Source organism: Patagioenas fasciata, chromosome 6 (genome assembly GCF_037038585.1).
Source record: "Patagioenas fasciata isolate bPatFas1 chromosome 6, bPatFas1.hap1, whole genome shotgun sequence".
Lineage (NCBI taxonomy): Eukaryota > Metazoa > Chordata > Aves > Columbiformes > Columbidae > Patagioenas > Patagioenas fasciata.
The window spans coordinates 8,768,059-8,788,432 of record NC_092525.1 but is presented as its reverse complement, the minus strand read 5'-3'; the positions used below and the strand labels follow the sequence as shown (position 1 = coordinate 8,788,432).

Genomic DNA, 20,374 nt, shown 5'->3' with positions numbered 1-20,374 from the left:
GAACACACTCTCTGAAGACAGACTCTCCAGCTCTGTCCCTGAACCTACAACAAGCAGTTAACAACCATCAAGAAAACTTCCTAAAAAGGCTACCCTGAAGCATGATAATAACTCCTGAAAGACCAAAACAGAAACAAAAGGTTCTTAATCCATCTTTCTACGAAGAGCCCCTCTGGGCTTTCGTCTGCCTTTTAAGGGAGTGAGCTGCAGCTCAGCAGCTGTGCCATGTGTGAAATATTATAGCACTTGTTTTTAACTGCTGGATGAGGTGCCTAATGATTCTAGAGAGTCTGGCTACTGCTGCACAGCTCTAAGGAGACAGAGGTGTGCATCCAAGTTTGCAATGCCTGTACATCTGCAGGAAGAAGGGGTATTTGTATCCAAAATTCACTTGCCAGTGGATTCTTTATATTGGAATATGAAGGATGACACAGAAACAATACAGCTCTGAATAGGGAGATGACCTTGTGGTCTTTTTCTGCAGGAATGCAAAGATTCTTGCTTAGATTTAAGCTGTGGGCAAAACAAACTACAAAGGACCAATAGACAGAATTCAGTATATTCTGATCTATCAAGGCTGGACAACATGCTTCTCAGAGTATCTCACCTAAAAAAATGAAACATGTAACAGGGAGCTGCTGTCAGGCCACAGGAAGCTGATGCTTGGACTACACATATCTATATATCCCTAGCAGAGAACAGGCCAAAGGGGGCAGGGAGAATCTTGGCTAGTCATCTTTCTCCCTGTCTTGATGTGAGGAGTTAGTTATGTGCTTAGAGGGTTAATGAGGAAGGCAGAGTCTGAACTGAATGAAACCAAGGAGAAAAATGAAGAATTAAAAAATAAAGCTTGTAACTCATTATCTACTCCCTTATTGGTTGATTTGCCCAACCTCAGCAGTCACAATTCTGCTCTTTTAAATACGAGATGCCGCTTGCACCTGGGGAATCTTTGAGATTAGCTTCCATATCTTAATACTTCAGGTGGTGAGCACAATCAAACTTTCAAGAAGAAATCTCTCTACCAAAACCAAAAAAATCCTGACATGTCCCATATGCGCTGCACTGGCATTTGGATGTTAAATCTGCAACACCTAACTCCGCCAAAATGCTTCCCAGGACTGCAAAAATTAAATTCCTCACTGTGCCCTCACTTGACTGCCAAAAGGATCCTTTTTATCCCTTCTTTTGACTCCCCCACACAAAAGATTCCAAAGGTGGCGAAAGCACCTAACTTCACATGTGGCAACGCTAGAAACAATGCAGCAATGGCCTTGAGACGTTTGTGATTTCTACTTGTCTTGACACTAATTACACACACAAGGCAGCTTCATCCGCAGCGAGCAGAATGGCTCAATGCACAGCGGACTTGAGTGCCTTCAGACCCGTGCGTTTCCAAGCGAGTCAAGCATGCATTATAACTGCAGTCACAGCAAGTTTCTGATGTGCTTCTCCAAGACGGATGCCTCCTTTTCCTTTTTCTCAATTTGCCCCCTCTTTTTTCATTTTAATTTTTCCTACGAAACACAAAGTTTCTCCGAGACAATCAGAGCATGACCTCCATCCAGTTGTTTCATCAGGCGAAGCGTGCCACCCGCTTTTTCACATCCCTTTTTGAATAAACTCTCCATTATCAAACCAACATCATTTACAAAGCACCACCTCAGCAGCATGCCTCGGCCCTCATTTCACAGGGCCATGCCAGCAGCCACAAACACAATCAAAGCACCCAATTAAAAATCCATATTCATTAACAAACATCATGTGTACTATAATGCCCTGCATTGACCGTGCCACCACAGGAGGTGGGAAACTCACTGAGGTTTCCTGCTCTCAGTCTGAAGCTGCTTTATTAAAGGAAGGGTTTTACATTTGCTACCTCTGGGGTCAGCAAGGGACCCAGTGTCCTGTTAGGGCAGCACAAGTGACAGCTGTTGATCTTTTGCCTTAGAGAGATGCCAGACACAGGACCCTGCAGGATGAGGAACACGTTGAGAAAACCATGAAACATCGCCAGACCTTTCCCACTGAGGTCTTTAGGTACCAACGGGGCCAGCCACAAACCAATCTGTGGCATTACAAGCACCCAACACAATAAACTCCGCATATGCTTGATTGATGCAGATCCAGGGCCAGATCCAAGCTGATGTAGGAAATTAGCACATTGCCTTGGCTTCAGGGAAGTTACATTGATTTACACTGCCAGCAATTTACCACCAGAGAAAGTCACATACCATAAGTACAATATTTCAGACCTATACAATGAAGTTATACGAACACACGCCAGGATTATTTATGTATTTGTACCCACAAGCCTGAGATTTACAACTCTTTAGAAAAACACGGACTGGGCAATTTGCTTTCTATTTTTAGCAGGAATGTTTTGTACAGGAACAGCTGTCAGCCACTGGGAGCTCTGCTCCTCACAGCAGCAGCCTCAGACAAACAGAGGCCTCTTGGAATTAAACTGGAGAGCCAGGGTCACTGCTTCGTGGTAGAAAAGAAGCTGAAGATACTAGACAGCAAGAAAACATAAGCACTTAAGGGAGGACCACTCCCTGAACATTTTCAGTCTGTTTTCCTTACATGATCACATCGCACATATACAAGCCTGTCAGTTCTTCCTGAACAGCCTAAGAGCGCACAGTCCAGTTCTGACCCAATTCAGCAAACATTCACAAGACTCTGAGGTAATATATTCCTACTGTCCCTGAGAAAACAGGCAGCTGGGGAAAGGCCAGAGATTCTGCTAATATCCTCACTGCAGGAAAAAACCCTGTGGCATGAACTCAGCCTTCCACCAGATCCAAATTCACGCCAACCCAATACGTGTATCAATAGGTCTCACCAGACCTGCCGTCGCCATGCAGACACTCACCTTGGCACACGAAGGAAGACGGTGTTTCCCCGGGGTGGACTCGGGCAGTGATGAACACCACTTTCTGTTCAGCCCCTGGACGCAGGTTCTCTGCAGCAGGAGGGGTGGCAAGGGAAAGGCAGAAAAAGAGAAGAAGATTCTTAAACTGGGTCCCATAGGTAGGACACGAAGGACCATTAACATTAAAGCATATCCTTTTATTAAAATTGGTCATACATTATAAATAAGTACAATCTATAATTCAAGGAGGCAGCAGCCCTAGGTCGCTGCACCAGGCCATATAGCAGACTGCACAGGGGCTGCAAAACTAATGACGCACAGCCAAACCTACAAAGTTAGCTCTCTTTAAAAACCAAGATCTACTACAGCAAGTTTAACTGCACTGTAATTGCTCCCTCACTTGTGATAAATGTCCCCCTGGGATGGCAAGAACAGTAGCAGGGGTCCATTCACAACCTAAAGCCAACTGCACCCTGCATTCAGCTTGGTACAAGCCTCAAAGTGCCAAACAACATCAAGTGCTAACAAATGACATTTGCTGGGCTGGGCTTTGCTCTGGGGTACTTGGGGAGGGTGCTTTTTTTGTTCGTGTGTTTTGTGGGGTTTTTGGTTTATTTGTTAGTTTGCCCTTTTTTGGGGGGGTTTTTAAGCTGTAACTCTTTGGGATTGCATCTGGAAGAGACGCTCAAAAATGAAGTGTGGAAAAGAGGCCGGGTTTAAATGTCAGCAACCTTTTCCAGTCCGGGTGTGAAAATATGCTGGGTCCCCTTCAAATTGTAATTTGAGGGGTGAAGGGAACAATTTCAGTTCCCAATTACAATTCCACTTCCATTTAAATTTGAATTTCAATTTGAATTTCAACTTCGGTTTCAATTTCAATAATCTCAATTGTTCCCTTTGGGGAATTTCGGTTTACAGTTACAATTCAATTTCAATTCAACAATTACAACTTCCCATTAAAATTGTAATTTGATGGATGGAAGGGAGACTTAGATCCCAACTACACTGAATTTAACATGGGTTAACCCCCCAGTATTGAAACCACACGACTTTGGCCACTTGCCTCAGTTGTAAAGTGCATGGGTCAAAGAGGATGTTTTCTCTGTCTGTGCAGTGACAGCATTTAATCAACAGGCAATAAAAACTGTGCTCTTTCAAAATGGGTTCTGGAAATCTTAAAGACCGTAAAAGGTGAGGACCTCAGACGTCTGATCTAGATCTGAACACACACAGCAGTGAGAGTGAGCACACACACACAGCAGTGAGAGTGAGCACACACACACAGCAGTGAGAGTGAGCACACACACACAGCAGTGAGAGTGAGCACACACACACAGCAGTGAGAGTGAGCACACACACACAGCAGTGAGAGTGAGCACACACACACAGCAGTGAGAGTGAGCACACACACACAGCAGTGAGAGTGAGCACACACACACAGCAGTGAGAGTGAGCACACACACACAGCAGTGAGAGTGAGCACACACACACAGCAGTGAGAGTGAGCACAGCAAGATCCAGTTGCTCCAGACTTCAAATCTTTGTTATGAAAGAAAAAGTTCACACGCTGAAAGGAGATTGAAACCTTAATCCAAGCTCCCCTCCCACCCCTCTGTCCCTAAACTGCATAGATGGATCACATATATACCCAAACACACAATTTCAAATAGGTTTGGGAGTCCTTGAGGCCACACTGAAGTTATTTTTTTAATTTCCTGAATTCTTCGAAATGCTCCATTTCCCCAAAGGTAAACCATACCGAACAGCACCACAGGAATTGTTGTCTCCTGAGAACAACCAAAAACATATCCATCTCAGCAGGCTTATTTTTATTTCCTTAACCTCTCTAGATGTCCTACAGCTGCTCACCCTCTAACTCAACCATTCATTTGTTCTTTCATACTCCAGCTTCACCACTCTCTGCTGTTCTTGAGCCCCAGAGGCAAAGAAATATAAGAAAAAATGTCTCTGACAAACCCACCAGCTCATGGGGTCAATTTTGTCTGCAGGAGAAAAGTGGGAGGCAGCAAAAAGGAACACAGCACCATCAGCTAGAAGATGATGACCATCCCACATCATTTGCATCAACATTCAGTGTGGGAGGAAGGAGATAAATCAGCAAACCAACTTTAAGGAGCAAAAGGAGAAAGCTGGGATCACTTTGGCAAGGGGAAAGTTCTCCTCCTCTCTTGGAAAAGCAGCTTCACGTTAAAGGGGCAGTGATGCTCAGCAATGTGACCACCGTTTGCAGCTGGAACAGCTCCTGGGTCAGGAAATCTTTTAGAGGATTAGTTTGAGCCTTTGTGTGGGCATGTTTTGTTCATTTGTAATTACAACCTTCTGGTTATTTATGCTTCACCCTTTCTAATAGTTATTAAAATCATTAGTCAGTTCATTCTCCTCTGGAACTGAAGAGAACTCTCCCAGTTTAGGGCTCCATGTGAAGCTGCTTGGAATCAATGGGAGATCACACAGTATCACAGTATGTTTGGGATTGGAAGGGACCTCAAAAGATCATCTAGTCCAATCCCCCTGCTGGAATAGGAACACCTAGGAGAAGTCACACAGGAAGGTGTCCAGGCGGGTTTGAATGTCTCCAGGGAGGGAGACTCCACAACCTCCCTGGGCAGCCTGGGCCAGTGCACTGGGTGCAAACCAGGACCTCAGTTCCCTCCACCCTGCACTCAGTGCCAAGTGATTTCACTTCACCTTGGTCTATAATCCTGGTGCATCACTTGTTTCCCTGCCAAGTACATTTGCTGCAGAATGCGAATGTGCAACTTTGCAATGTACAGAGCCTTCCAGAGTACACAGCCTCCTAGACTTGCAGTGCTCAACGTGAGCAAAACACAGCTGGCTGCCCATCTTCATGTGGCAGATGTTCTCTCCAACTTTGTCAAGCCCAAACCTTCGTAAATTTTTTTCTTTAAGCAATATCCTGCATTATTCATACAGAAACAGTAAAGCACATGGCACATGCGGCTGTGCACGTGCATCTCTTTCTGGTATTTGAGCTGGATGAAATAATGTGACCTGTTAACTATTGTTTTGAAGAGTCTTTTTCATTTTCAGTGTTTGGATTTCAGAATGGTTGCATCTGCGTAAGAAAACCGTTTAAGTGTTTCCGTTAACATTTTTGCATCTTTAACGCAGCTTGGAAAGGCTGAAAAATTCAGTAGCGCCTCCTAGATGTGAGTGCTTTGATGAGTGAAATCCCTGCCTAAATACAAGGCTCTGTGAACATATGGGAAGAAACCAAACCGGCAGGCCGGCCTTCAGTCCTGGGGGTCCTCTGCAATCACAGTTCGGCTATTCCAAAAAAGCTGGTAGAACAGGGACGTAGGAAGCAACATGGATGCCCATTAGCCAGTGTACAGGACAAGGTGCACCGAGGGCTTCCGATACGAACCAAGGAGCAGTTCATACTGAATACCTTAACACCCAAGAGTCTGAGAGGTGGACTCTTAACCCAGCTGGTACAGGACATGCATTATTTACAGGCTGGGCTCCCAGCCTGAGCCCTAACCCAGCACCGGTACATCGTAACCCATCCATCCCAACATACCACAGGTGGTCTTTGGAATCATATATTCAGCCTCGCATGCTTGTCTGGGTCTCCGTAACATCTTGTGCTAAAGAGGCTGGCAAATATGTACGTACATGCACAGACCTCCAAAGAGTCCCTTAAGTCCAAACCGCAACAGCCCTGTTTTCTCCGTCTGTGGTTTTACAGATAGCCTAACAAAGAACGAGTGGAAGAGAAAGGAAGGATAACTATGGTAGTCAGGGTTAAAAAAAAAGTAGAATAAAAAAAGCTTTGTAGTTTTTTATCTTTCCTTTACCAATTGTATCAGGTGTCCATGCTCAAGTGCAGGGCTGAGCTCTGAGGCAAGGCTGGGCTGCCGCAGGCTCAATCCACAATGTCCCCACCACAGGGCACAGCCCAGCCCCTCGAAGGTGGTGGCACCTCCTTGACAGCACGTTCGAGGAAGGGCAAAAATGTCAAAGTGAGGAGTGAGAAAATAGTGAGAAACAGGGTCAGAGGAGAAGGAGAGGGAGCACTTCGGGTGCTGGGGCAGAGGGTCCCCTGGGCACCCTGGAGAGACCAGGCTGGAGCAAATACCCACACTGCAGCCTATGGAAGACCTCGTGCTGGACCAGAGTCTCCTGCAGGACCACAGGAAGGGCCATGGCTGGAGCACGGGAAAGCGTGAGGAGGAAGGAGCAGCAAAGAGGAACTGTTTTCAACTGATCACAACCCCAGTACCCATCCTTGGCATCACTGGTGGGGATGGGGTTGGGTAGAGGAGTCAGGAATGAAATAGGACCTGGGAAAATATGGGGGGTGATTGGGGAATGCGTTTTAATTTTTCTCCTCGGTTCTTACTGTCCAAATCTACCTTAGTTGGCAATAAATTAAATCATTAATAATTTTTCCCCAAGTCTGCTTTGCCCTCGATGGTAATTGGTAAGTGATATATCCCTTTCTCTTAACCCACAAGCCTTCCCATCTTATTTTCTGCCCCCTGTGCTATAGGAGAGGGAACTGGGTGAGCATCTGGCAGCTGGTCAAGTTTAACCCATCAAACCAGTAATGGATGCAACAACCACAAAACACTGGTTCATGTTTTAATTTAAATGATACATTGAAAATACATCCCATTTTCTACTTCAGGATTGAAAAGATCAATCAGAATTAAAAAGATCAGAAGTGCATAGCTTTGCTCAGTAGATGCCAAAAGCGCTCAAGCAGAATGACAGGAAGGTACGCTCCATTTAGCCACAGCTTGGCCAATAGTGGAAATGTAGTGAAATAGTCTGTTGTGGTGCCCCCTTCTACCTTTCCGACTGCCATAGGAATGCATCTGAGAAACAAAACTATTTGCTGAAAAAGTTGTCCAAAAGAAGACATTTATAGATTTCTGGAATTATTTCTTCATTTTATCTTCTAGAAAGTATCTTGAAGATTGACCTGAACATTTTACTTTCCCTCTGAAGGCTACCACTACCATCACCGTTGATAATATTTGCCTTGACTCAGGAATCTGACAGAGACCTAAACAATCTGCCACTACTTATTCCACCCTCAGAGCCTGCTTCTCACCCACTGCCGCCCTCTTCAGCAGAGAATTCCCCCGGGCAACGCTGTGAAGGTCTGAGGTGCTAGTCAGAATAAACAACACTAACCTCAACATCTATTCCGGCACTAAAGCCACTCAATGGTGATAAACACCAAGCAAATGTCATATTGAAAAGAAACTCAGTTAGCTGCAAGCAAACAACTCAGATCTCTCACTCTGAATATCACTTACTTTGGACCTCAACTTATGTTCTTTATCCTCTATTGCTATAGCATGCACAAGCCAACCACTTAAAGCAATCCCACTGGCAATGGTCCCCCAACTCTCAACCAGGAAACAGCAATTTCCACTCCCAGTTACACATTACACTAGTGCAACTAAAACAGGGTCCCACAGAAAACATTTTCTACTTAAAAAAGAATCATATCTACAAGTTTCATGCAGAAACGTTCAGATTATGCAATCCCATTTGCACTAGCAGAATGAAGTGTTGTAACAGAACTGAGGTAGAACTTGGCTCAGCATCCAGGATCTTTCCTGCTACCACAGCAGACCAGAAACAGACTGCAGATTTGTGGTTTCTTTAAGTCGTGTAGCACTGGTGTGGTAATCATGCAAGGGCACTAATTAGTACTAGGGCTGATGGAGTACAGAGGAAGAGCGAGTCTGACCCCAGTAGGCTACTCCAGACAGCCTTTAACTGGCAGTGCCCATCAGGAGAGCTCCAAAGTGAATTCCATTCCTTTGCAGATGACTTCAAAGCTGGGCCAGGCACTAGGAAAACCTCACCTTTCTCCCCTCCTACATCTCACCCCATCTGTACAAGACCAGAAGAAATGTAAATCCATCATCCTAAAAACGCAGGCCCAAAAAAAGCATTTGCTTTAAATATTATCCATTGCAAATAAATTCCATATTATCTTCCTTTCTCAGGTACTTTGCAGTATGAGGTGGGCTCTTGCCAGCATTTTGTAGGCAAAACCCTGCGAGTTAAAGACTCCACAGAAGAAATCGAAGTAATTGTGTTGCATTACACTTCACTGTGCTATCTCTGCTTGTCTGTGTCCAGCAGAACTGCAACATCTGCGTGGCAAGCAAACCCTGATGTCATTGCTGTCCTGACTGCCGAGTCTCTACCGCATTAACCTGCTTCAGCAAATTAAATCCAAGTGGCATTTGCTGTACTCTGACTTTTCCTGGGAGACCAGATTAGCACCTAATTCCATTTATGTTTGTTACTTCTGGTCACAAATGTCATTTTGGGTAAGAGCGCACATCTTGGCAACACAGAGTACAAAACACATCGGTTTTGGTCACTACCAATTCCCATTGGACTTGGTGAGGTCACACAAACAAAAGCTTTTTCTTTCTTGCCTTATCATAGTTGCTTGGAGTGGTACAAAGAAACTACGTGGCACAGAAGGTAAAAATAATGCCATTTGGACCATAGAGGGGGTGAGCAAAGATTGAACTACAGGTTTTTGAAAGTCAGGCAGCCATTCCGATGTACTTGTACTCAGAAAGGGAGGCAGCAGCATCTTGGCTCCCATGCAGAACCCATGGGAGCTCAGGTGTGGGCAGGGAGCACTGCTACAAGGTGCACTTATTGCTCATTGACTCCCCTCACCTACCACCACGTCCAGACCATCTCATCTGGAGCACAGAGGGGTATTTTTTAGCAAAGCCTCACTTGTGCATGGACATTCTACCCAGCAATGGTCCTGCATGTAATGCTGCAAGCTGGCTCCAAACCTCTCAAGCTCTAGATTTTCTTTCAGGTTCTGGCCCTGACTCCGTCAGATGCTTAAAGATGCGATTTGTTTGATAGACTTCTATAGCGTTTAAAAACACGCTCAAATAGAAGTGTCGGCGTAAGAGCTTTGCTGAGCTGGGGCTGTTTAGCAGGAAGCCTGCCCCTGAGATCATTGTCACAATGTTTTAGAGCTGGAGATTGTGCAACTATTATCCTTTATTGCCCATTTTATGCAAAAGTGTCTCTTTCTTTTTACATTCCTCTTAAAAGCAAAGCTATTTTGGAGCATTTAATATTATTTAATCTCTTTACTCTGGCAGCATAGAAATTACAGCGACCATTACAATGGTCCTGTGTGTGCATATGCTTTATTGATGTATATGCTGACCTAATATCAAATTGATTTTGCTCAGCTTTTCTGCTGACCATGAAAAAATGCAAATTGGGTTTTATATTTGCACACTAATTTTATTGGGCCCCTGTGTCTTCATAAAAAGATAAAGTTTGGGCTAATAAAAATAAAACATTTCTGGTGCTAATATAGGCAAATATTTATGTAGTCAGGTAACAAATTGGTTTGTCATTTAGGGGAACATAAAGAGCACTAAAATCATCTTTAGGCAAAATAGATTGGTGGCTTTTGCTTAGCTTTTAGCTTTCATTTGCAAAATCAATTTAATGTAGCACAGTGTCTCAAAGACAGGGTGACACAGGATTAAGACATTCATTGTATTTCCCCTCCACAGCTCCCCCTAATTCAGAGGCCCTGGGATTTGGGTTTGCTCTTGTTCAAAGCAAATTAAATATGTTCCAGCAGAAAAGAGAAAAAAGGAACATTCAGACTTGTGCCATAAGCGAGCATCCTAAGTGGATGGACACAAGGGAAGGGCAGGAAAGTGGGACTCAGCTGTTCTGAAGGCAGATGCTGGAAGAGTTATCGACACTCGTCAGTGCCACCAGGAAGCTGGAAGTGCAATACATGCGAGATCTCCTTGCCTGGCTATTTCTTTGTTCCTCCTCCTTTTCCTTTTTCAGTCCTCTGTAACAATGCCTTTCACATCTCCTTAACTGCCAGCAATCTCTGCTGGAATGCGGCTAAGTGAACTTTGATGACAGTTTAAGTAGATGGGCACATATCAACAGCCTAACTTCTATTTATTGAAATTGGTTGACCTATATAAATCCCAGAGCAGGCACTATTTCTATCCAGCTCTTGTTTTTCATCCCCTCCATCAATTGCAGGGTATTTTGGAGAGGTTCCATGCAGTGGGAAGTTACATAAACAGTCTCAATGTTAATACTTGACTGCATTTTCATCCTAAACAGTGCAGCAGAGGGATCTGACTGTAAAGCAAAAGGCCAGAGATATCTCCTGGTAATATTATGCTGAAGCATAGATCAAACGACACTGCAGAGCTGTTCGCAAAATCAGAAATGGCAGACGTCTATAGAGCAAGATCCCCCTTACCTCCCAGACCCACTTGTTTGTGTTTAATCTTCATTACTTCTTGGGGGAAGCCACTTTTCCATTTGGGCTGATACTGGCAGCTTGCTGCACTTCCAAGGCAGGAAAATTAACCACATGCAAACCCACTCAATGTATACTCACATCTTTCCTCCCTCCTCATCACCACTATGAAAAACCAAACCAAAACACACAAAAGAACCCACAGCAATCAATCAAAAACACACACCCTCCCTCCAAAACCTCACAACCAAACAGAAAACCCCTAAAAACACAACCCACTCCTGACACACCTGAGGTTTCGTTTTCAAATTATAAACATCCATTTGAATGTTGGAACATACAGACCTATGACTAAGAACAGAAATAAGAATAGAAATCTGGAATACGAACAGCACATTATCGTCCTCAAACGGCCAAGGGGATGACAACTCACAATTAAGGATGCAGACAGTAGCATTTAATGTCACCTACCTGCATCACCGTCATATCATAACAGTTTAGCAGGCAGGTCCCCAGCCTGCTTTTCTCGCTATTTATAAAGTCAGGTTGGAGTGCAGATAAACCCCTCGCCCTCCAGAGACTGGAGACAGGCAGTAAATTATGGGAAGGCTAAGTGGTACATCAAATGTGGCTCCTCAAAGCTATATATCATCTTGTTAAATTTGATGTCTAATCCCAGAACCCCAGAAATCATTCCCAAAATCCCAGAAAATGCATGTGTCCTTCAGATGATAAAGAACAAGAAAGTAAATTTTACCTGCAGGGAAAAAACAAAACAAAACAAGGAAAAAAACCCAACACACACCAAAACCAAAAAACACCAAGTCAGAAACATTCTAGCCATGATTTGCTACAAGTCTTCATTTTATTGGAGTGTCTTTCAATGCTATTTCCTTAAATCCCATGAAGCCGGAACTCACCCTTCTGTATTTGAATACATGAACTCTGATCTACAGTAGCATTTCTTTTCTTGCAATGGTTGACATTAAGTTACAAACTGAATAAACCCAAGCACGTCCTGTTTATCTCTAGAAATTTTACACCAGATAGAGATGCAGTTGCAGCCCTTCTTCAGCTACCACGACTGACATTAATAAAGATCTTCAGCCGTTCCACAGGGTTCTCTTAACTGAGCTCCACAGCCCCACATCAGCAAAGGTTAAACAGAACCACTAAGGAGCTGCCTGCAGCCACGAAGGAAGCAGGACTCATCTGTAGAGAAGGAATCCCAACTATCTATTCCCTATCTTGCTCTCTCTGCACAGCTATCATCCTCTAGAAATGCTCAGCATCCTGGTAGCCTTTCACTTTATACAAAAGGATAGAAAGAAAATATTCAGATGCAAGGCATTTCCACCTGCAATACTAGTTACACCGCTATCTTTTCAGTTTGTCTTTAAAATCCAGGGATTCAAAAGATATTGCTAGTGCCTGTTATAAAGCAATTCTCCATCAGCTCTCTCCTGTGGAGAGGGCTAAGGCTGTGTTTGTTTGCTCTAAGTATGCATGGGCTGAAAGATAAGAGAATAATTTATGTCAGAATTTCAGCCAAGATAGCAAAGAGGGAATTACGAACGACTCACAGAGTGGTCCAGCAGTTACAGGAGCAACCAGGACACCTTTGTTCTGTTTTTTCCAGTTTTGCTGTGGATTTGCTTGTGATTAACTTCAGTGCCTAGATTTTCCCCATGTGAAAACTAGAGCAAAACTGTCTGCACTTCAGAACTGAGAGCCCCAGTACAGCTGTGCTCAAAACTCTTCCAGTTTCTCTGAGATGCAAAGCCACGTCCTCGCACTCCCATCATGGATCCTTCCAAGGAAGGCAGTGCTGAAAAGCACATCTGAGGCTGCCACGAGATGCAGCTCCAGAATCTGCCAGTCCAGGGTCTATGAGCTCTCAAGGCCAATGATAAAATACCAGGGAAGGAACAAGCTGCAACACAACATGCAGAACTCAGGAAAGGTGTTTCTGGGAAGCTGTAACTGGAAAACCTCTACTCACTGGGGCTACGCATCATATTCTTCACTTAAACAGGCAAACAGCACAACAGGCGCAGAAGTGAAAAAGAGGTGGAGAGGCATGAAATGATGGAAAAAGCTGGATAGCTACCTACTCAGGTATCTTGTTCTAAGTAAGGCCAGATCGCATCCTGTGAGGAGGACAAAAAGAGTGAAAAAGTAGCAAGCAACAGAGTGAAAAAGCCCAGCAACCGGTGGGCTAAAGGCTCAAACCCAGGGAAGCAGTGAGGAAATACAAGCAACACTGTCACCGGCTTCATCTCCTGTATTCCACCTTTTAGACACTGACTTGAACAACATGAACCCTTCTCTCTCTTATTCTTCCCAAAACATTAATAATAAAGAAGCAGGGACACTCCATGGTTAATTACAGTACACAGGAGATGATTATTTCCACCCCCCCACATTGGACCTTCCCTGGGAGGACAGAATGGGACAGACAGGGTTAAGCAAAATAAAGACTTCAGTGTACAAGACCTGGCTTAAAAGCAGTGATCCCAGGCAGGACGAGCAAGGTGTTCTGCAGGCATTCTGGCCTTTACTGAACTATGACGGCAGCTGAGCTGGCGGTCAATAAAAAGCAGCCTGCTGAAATGAGATTCATGAAGAGCAGTGCTCCTCAGAACGTGACACTGACCTCTCCAGGATGCGCCAACGCTCTCCAGAGGGAGGTTTAAGCCCACAAGACAGGAAAAAAATACACCAGTGAATATCCTCTCTTCACCTTCACAGCTTCCCTGAAATCAGAATCCAGACTTGAACATGCAGCACCAACAATTAATGTGGTCAGTAGAAGTTCTTGCCTACCAAACTCAAGATACCTCAGCAAGATGGGGGCTGCAGACTCCCCTGAGGGCTCAAACACCCCCACACAGCCCCAGAGCAGCCAGAACCAAATCCTTCTCTGTTGTAATGTTGGAGATTGGTTTCAAATTGGGATGAGAAGTGGGATCTTCTTGATGTAAGGGGGATGGCAAAGATAGGGTGGAAAATGTCCCGTTTTGACAAAAGTGGGGTGACCTCTCCTGAAGACGCTGCTTTTGCTCATCGATTATTCAGTTTTAATCGCAGAGACACGATGTCAGGGAGTTTCTGGGTTGGAAGGGGTCTTAACAGTCCTAAATCAGCTCTGCCTCAGTGGATGTATTCCACTCACTTTTCACTGTGACTCCAGCATGAGCAAGTGTCCCACACATCACCTCGAACATGAACACACTGAGAATATCGACCTGTACCGCATACCCCAGTCTGGCAGCACAACGTCCTGCCCTCTTGTCCTTCAAAAGACAATGGTGAGACGCATGCCCGCTTTCTGTCCTCATTAAGGGCCAAGAATTATGTAAGCTACCATTTTTATTCAGATGCTGCTTGTGTCATTTGCCCCTCTGTTGCAAAACTAATTATCACAAAAGATGTTTAAATTCCACCCGGACACATAAAACCTTCTCCCACCCTACCCAACCTGCCACGTCTGTCCCCTGTCAAACCAACAGCTCCTCTCGCAGACATGATTCCTCTTTGAGATCTATTAACACCACATTAACTTCACACGCACACAGGTGTCTACCAATCCTAATTGTCCTTTTTGTCCATCATTAGTTAGCAATAAATTTCAGAGGGGCAGTCAATCAATATAGCGTGATGCGTATGTGAAAACCTATTTTGTTGTCTGCATACACACACAGTGGAAGGCTCCGCGAGTTCTGTAAAACGCAGGTAGTCAGCAAACTGTTAAAACCAATTTATACACACACTCTCTCTCGAAGCAATAAGCCTATGGAGGATTTTAATTAAAGTCAAAGGAGCCTTTAAAAGTGGAGGGGGGGAAATCTAGCACAGCAAGAAATAAATTAATAAAATACGCTCTAAGCTGAAGCTCAAGGGGATCACTCTCAGTCATCATTTATTTAAAGGATGGGACACGTCAAAGGTAGGAATGTCAAGTGGGAGATGCTGTGAGGCAGCAGAGGACAGAAGGGGCTGACAAACGGGATGCCACAGCGTCTGCAGCAGATCACTTTTTGTCACGTAGGTTATATTTGTGGCTGCCCACCTGCTGCTTGATATTCACTGCCTCTCAAACTTAGTCACTCAAATGTCCGTATTCCCTTTCACATGTGATCTGGGAAGGACCTTTTAGCTCATCTAGACCATCGTTATCTGGCCAGCACCCAATTCCATTGTCTCACTCCACGCATATTTTTCTTGATATTCAGCCAGCAATTTCTTTAGCTGAATTTCAATTTATTTTTCACTTGCCTCTTGGTGCTTATATTTTTTAAAAATACCTTAACTTTGTATGCATTGTTTTAGCTTTCGCTCAGGCCATAGACTGTTCCAGAAGAACTACCTGACCTCTGTGGCTGAGCCCTCACACGCAGGCACACCACAGATCTGCTCGCTTCTCATGTCCTTGCAACCTTTCTATAGAGAAAGTCTCAATGCTCAGATGTGAGCTGGCATTCTGCTCTCCACCTGTCATTCTTGCAGCCACCGCATCATATTTTCTAGCCTTTCCCACAGCATGGGGAAGAGATATTTTCACTTGAGGCCAGTTGCAAACAAGCAGTGCCACATTGCTTAGCTTTAACAACTCCCAGCATCAGCTGCTCCAGCAAGCTCTCGTCACCTCTGCCTGTCTTTAACAGCTCACTGGGGTGTAAGATGCTTGTGTGGATCAGTGTCCTCAGCCTCCCGGGTCTCCAGCCCTGTATTCAAGGGAATATAATGCTTCTAGTTGGTGCTGTCATAAACCTCCCAGCATCAGATGCAGATGAAGTAATCATCCGTAATAACTCGCGCGATTATGCTGGAAACCCATGCGTGTCTGATCCTTCAGCTACAAGAATTATGGAGACCCAATATTAACTGCGTATCTTGACACTCATTATCTCATTTACAGAACCTTGTGCTGTCTGTTCTTTGCCAGGCAGACTCCTTGGTAGAGACAAAGACTGTAGATTGATAAGATCCCACATCAGTTCCCATACAAAAACATGGAACTGTAACTCATTTCCAACATAAAAATGCAATTATTTGAAACATCAATACATATATTTATTAGTGAATATAAATTGAATTATGTTTTGCCCTTTCCCATAAAAAAGCCCTCTTCATGGAAAGAGGGCTAGAAAGGTTAAAAAAAACCAAAGTCAAAGTCATTACATCCCAATCAAACTTGATAAATATGTAAATTACAGCAACTAAACAGTTGGCTTTGACAAATGACTTCCACATAATGGATTTTTCATAGTAATGAGGCTACAGTGCAATTGTTTTTTTAAAGCCTTACATTTCTCATTAATACAAAGTGTGAGTCGGTGTGCACAATGGGGATATTTACCAAAAAAATTAAGAGGGGGTGGAATTCAGACAGCGGTTGACATCGGAGGGATGCCGCAGCCTGGGACCGTGTCATCGCTTCCAGCAGCATCGACACGCTGTTGTCTGGGCTTTACGTGGCTTCAACTCAAGAAGCTACTCAATGCCAAAAGAAGCAAAGCCTGAGACTTTGCCACTTGCAATTCGTTTGTGATGTTTGTCCGTCCAACTCTATCAAACCACCTGCATATGCTGTGCGGACTCTGAGATCCAGGAAAATGGAACAAGGTGCAAGAAAATCACTTCAATGACCTTTAAGTATCTTCCTGCCTCCTTCAATTCTTTGACATTTCAGACCATATCAATCATCACGACACTTGTGCACCTCACAGTCTGATGCAGGCTGGACACCAGTCAATAGAAATAAAGGTTTGTGCGGGAAGATGACCCCCATTCACAGAGCGCTGCTTTCAGTTCCCTTATCAGTGTCCTGAAATAGCCTGGTATTCAGTAAGGCATCTTACAGCTTCTTACTCTCAACTTCTGCTTCACTTGATGAAACCCATTTTGGAACATCTGAAGGACAGCATCAAAGGTGGTTTGAGCCAGCAGCAGCTTTTCAAAACAAAGGGACAACGACTGCTTTAAAAAAGTCTCCAGAAACACAGAGGCTTCCTTGTCATGGCTTCAGCTTCAGCAGGATCACACCACACAGGGTTGTGGGGCTGTTGCCCCATTTAGTGCAGACTGCTGGCAACCAACCAGTCAATTACTGCTACCATTGAGACTGTATTTGGGTGACCTCCAATTGAAATGAACTTCTCTTACTGTTAAGCAACAGGGATTCCACTGCAGGCACCTTAGCACTTCTGCAAATGGAGTATTTCCCCCCCAGTTCTGATTTTCACAGATAAACACAGATTAATTAAAGGGGGATGGAGAAGATTAGTCCTATTTCCCTCTGTTTTCCCTCCCACCCCCCTCATCCTTTGCACCATCCCATACAAAGCTGAATTACCCTGGTGCCAACAGGGCTCAGTTTACATATTCTGCATGGTACAGAAGTTTCTGAAACAAATATAGGGCAAATTTCAACATGCATGCCTATGTCATTTGATACAACTTGGACTGCTCAGCCCCTCCTATTTGAAGAAGGGCTGTGTCCCTGTCCCCTCACCCTAAAGAATTTTGCTGCCTGGCATTTGAATTCCATACCCAAGGCCATAGAATTAAGCCTGTATTTACCCCCACGTACTCTCAGTGCACCCAAGGGTCAGCCAGTACAGGGTGGTGATAGATCAAAGACTATGCTGCTGATTTTAAGTAAGAATAAAAACAACCCTTCTCACCCCAATCTGTTGAAAGTACATAAGGGTGAGGAAGTGAAAACACAGCCAGGGGGAATGTCAGCAGGAAATAAGGACAGAGGAGGCGGAGGACAGGACTGTTTATACATCTTCTAATAAGCCCGTAAACCCTGGCTGCATCTCCATACGCATGCATTTCTTTTGCTGATATAGGATACATGCTCCATGTAACGCTATTCTTGTGAGCCAGGAAAATCTGCATGTAATACAGCAGGAGAATGCTAATGACCTCCAGCCGAGCCGGAATCCAGCACCGCTTCCCTCTATCAAAGGCAGACTTCAGCAAACAGGCAACCTCGGGGTTCCTCGCAGAGTTAAAAATCAGTGAACACAACATGAGCACACGGCTCCCCGTTTGTGCTGAGCATCTCCCGGTTGCACCAGAGTTCATAATCCTCCCAAATATCCTCCAGGCTACAGCACAGGTATTTTTTAAGTACCACTTTGTTTCGAGTATTCATCATTTGAATGGGCTTAAATTGCTTTTCTCTTACTGACAAAGATGGGTTAAACAGCTCAACCAACACAGGCTACTAAATCATTGGCATAACTGCCAGCAAAACACCTGTACTGCATTTGCTCAGACCTCCCTGCTCCTCCCAGCCTGCGGGGACAGTCCCTGCTTGGTCTGACCCACATCTCAGATGGAAGCTGTGTTAACCAACCCTACTGTCCTCCATTTGAGAGATTCGGAGTTATTTCAGATGAAAACAAAATTAATAGAGGTGCTCCAGACAAGTGGAAAAACAACAGCAGCAACTGATGGACTTAACCCTCCTGGCCTTATCAATAAATTACACAAATGCCTGATTTGAATGAAAAGTTAGGTCAGCGCTTGCAACTACTGTCTTCTCAGTTTATTAACTGTTTCAGAAGAAATAGAGAACAGATTACTCCTAATTTGCTTTATATCTTTGTATTCCTGATCTACAGATTACAATAATCATAGAAGCTATTTCCCATTAGCCACAATTATTACAGTACAGACAGCATGCAAAAGTCAGAGTGGATTTAAGCAGTTTTGTTTCTGTAGTGCTGGTGTAATCCACATTTCCAAGGCAGAGAAGGACAAATAAAGCTTCCATGTCATTAGGTTCAAGCATATTTTCTCCTAATTGCAGGATTTAAACTTTCAAACCAGACATATGCACACCGATGACATTTAGGACTGAACCCTGGAGAGATTTTTCAGCAGTTGCCAAGGCTGAGCCTAGACCACTGTCCTAATTTTGAGAAAGCTTCTAAAATGATGGAAAACTTTGTGAAGGTCATTGTCCTCTATCAAATACATGATGTAGCATTGTCTGAATATGAGGATTGAAGTCCAAAATCCTGTGTTCTTTTTGTTGCTCTTCCACTGAGCTGGTGAGTAACCTTTGAAAAGACACAAGAATAAATCCACAAACAGATTTAGCAACTAAAGTAGCCTAAATCCCATTTAAATCCATAGTTTAGATCTTCAAAAACTGTACTCAGCTGTCACCTCGTTCAGGAGATGTGAGTATCCACAGGCAACCAGAGCTCTGCCTTGGGCAAACTCCCCCAGAAATCCACACGCCTCTGCCTTTCCCACCACTCTTAGCAGGCAAAGTAGCAGCTCCAAATTAACTAATGGAAGAGCACCATATAAACATGGTGGTAAAAAAAGCAGTGGCAACGATTCTTGATCTGTTCAGTACTTACAGGCTCAGACTCACCCAACATGTGGGAAGCCCCCCGGCAAAACCCATTCTCAGCCTGAAGGCATCTGAAACTACATTCACACTTCCAGGAGCACCCTAGAAAATTATATTACAGAACTTGTTTTTCCCCCAAGTACAAGTACCCAGCATTAAATAGCACATGGACCAGAATCCTGTTTTTCCTCCTGAATACCAGATTACAGAATCACTCTTGCTTAACAGATAACGCAGTGAATATCAACTTGGATGACAAAGAAAAGTAGCTTCAGCATGAATAAATAAGAGCCTCTTCCCACCCCCAAAGCTTGAGAATGTGCCCTAATTAAGGCTCAAATTAAGAACACACAGTTTGGAAAACTTAAGTTACATGGGTTGTGTCAAATGTTTCTCTGTCCCAATCACCCTCAGGTTGTCTAAGCCCAGGAGAGACTCCAGAGTCAGCACCTTCTCAGTGCTGACAAACAAGTGAATTGAAGATATGGTTAGAATGTGAGGCCAGTTCTTCAGCATGCTCTACTTGGGTGCCTTCAGTTGCCTGTTTTATTAATATTATTCATATTATTTTTATTCCCTGCCCCGAGAAGCACAGATGACTATGGAAGGGCTGATGATTCCTTGTAAGCAGCAGATCAGATACCTTCAAAATGAGCACAGAGACTGTACATACCCACACGACTTTTTTGGACCTCTATTTTCATTACTCTTGATTTATTTGCCTCCATTTTAATAAGAGTAGTAGTGATCGTCTGGTTTTACACATGGCTTTGAGATCCATGAATGGAAACACACACGCTTTGCATCTACA

At 44.1% G+C, this 20,374-nt stretch overlaps 1 protein-coding gene across 1 annotated transcript in view; it reads right to left on the bottom strand.

The window, feature by feature from the left end:
* Positions 1 to 20,374, bottom strand: part of BEND5 (BEN domain containing 5) — an 876,445-nt gene that overhangs the window by 210,495 nt on the left and 645,576 nt on the right. Inside the window, exon 7 of the mRNA XM_065842086.2 lies at positions 2,879 to 2,968. Coding sequence (XP_065698158.2) covers positions 2,879 to 2,968 — 90 coding nt within the window. The remainder of the gene's footprint in view (positions 1 to 2,878; positions 2,969 to 20,374) is intronic.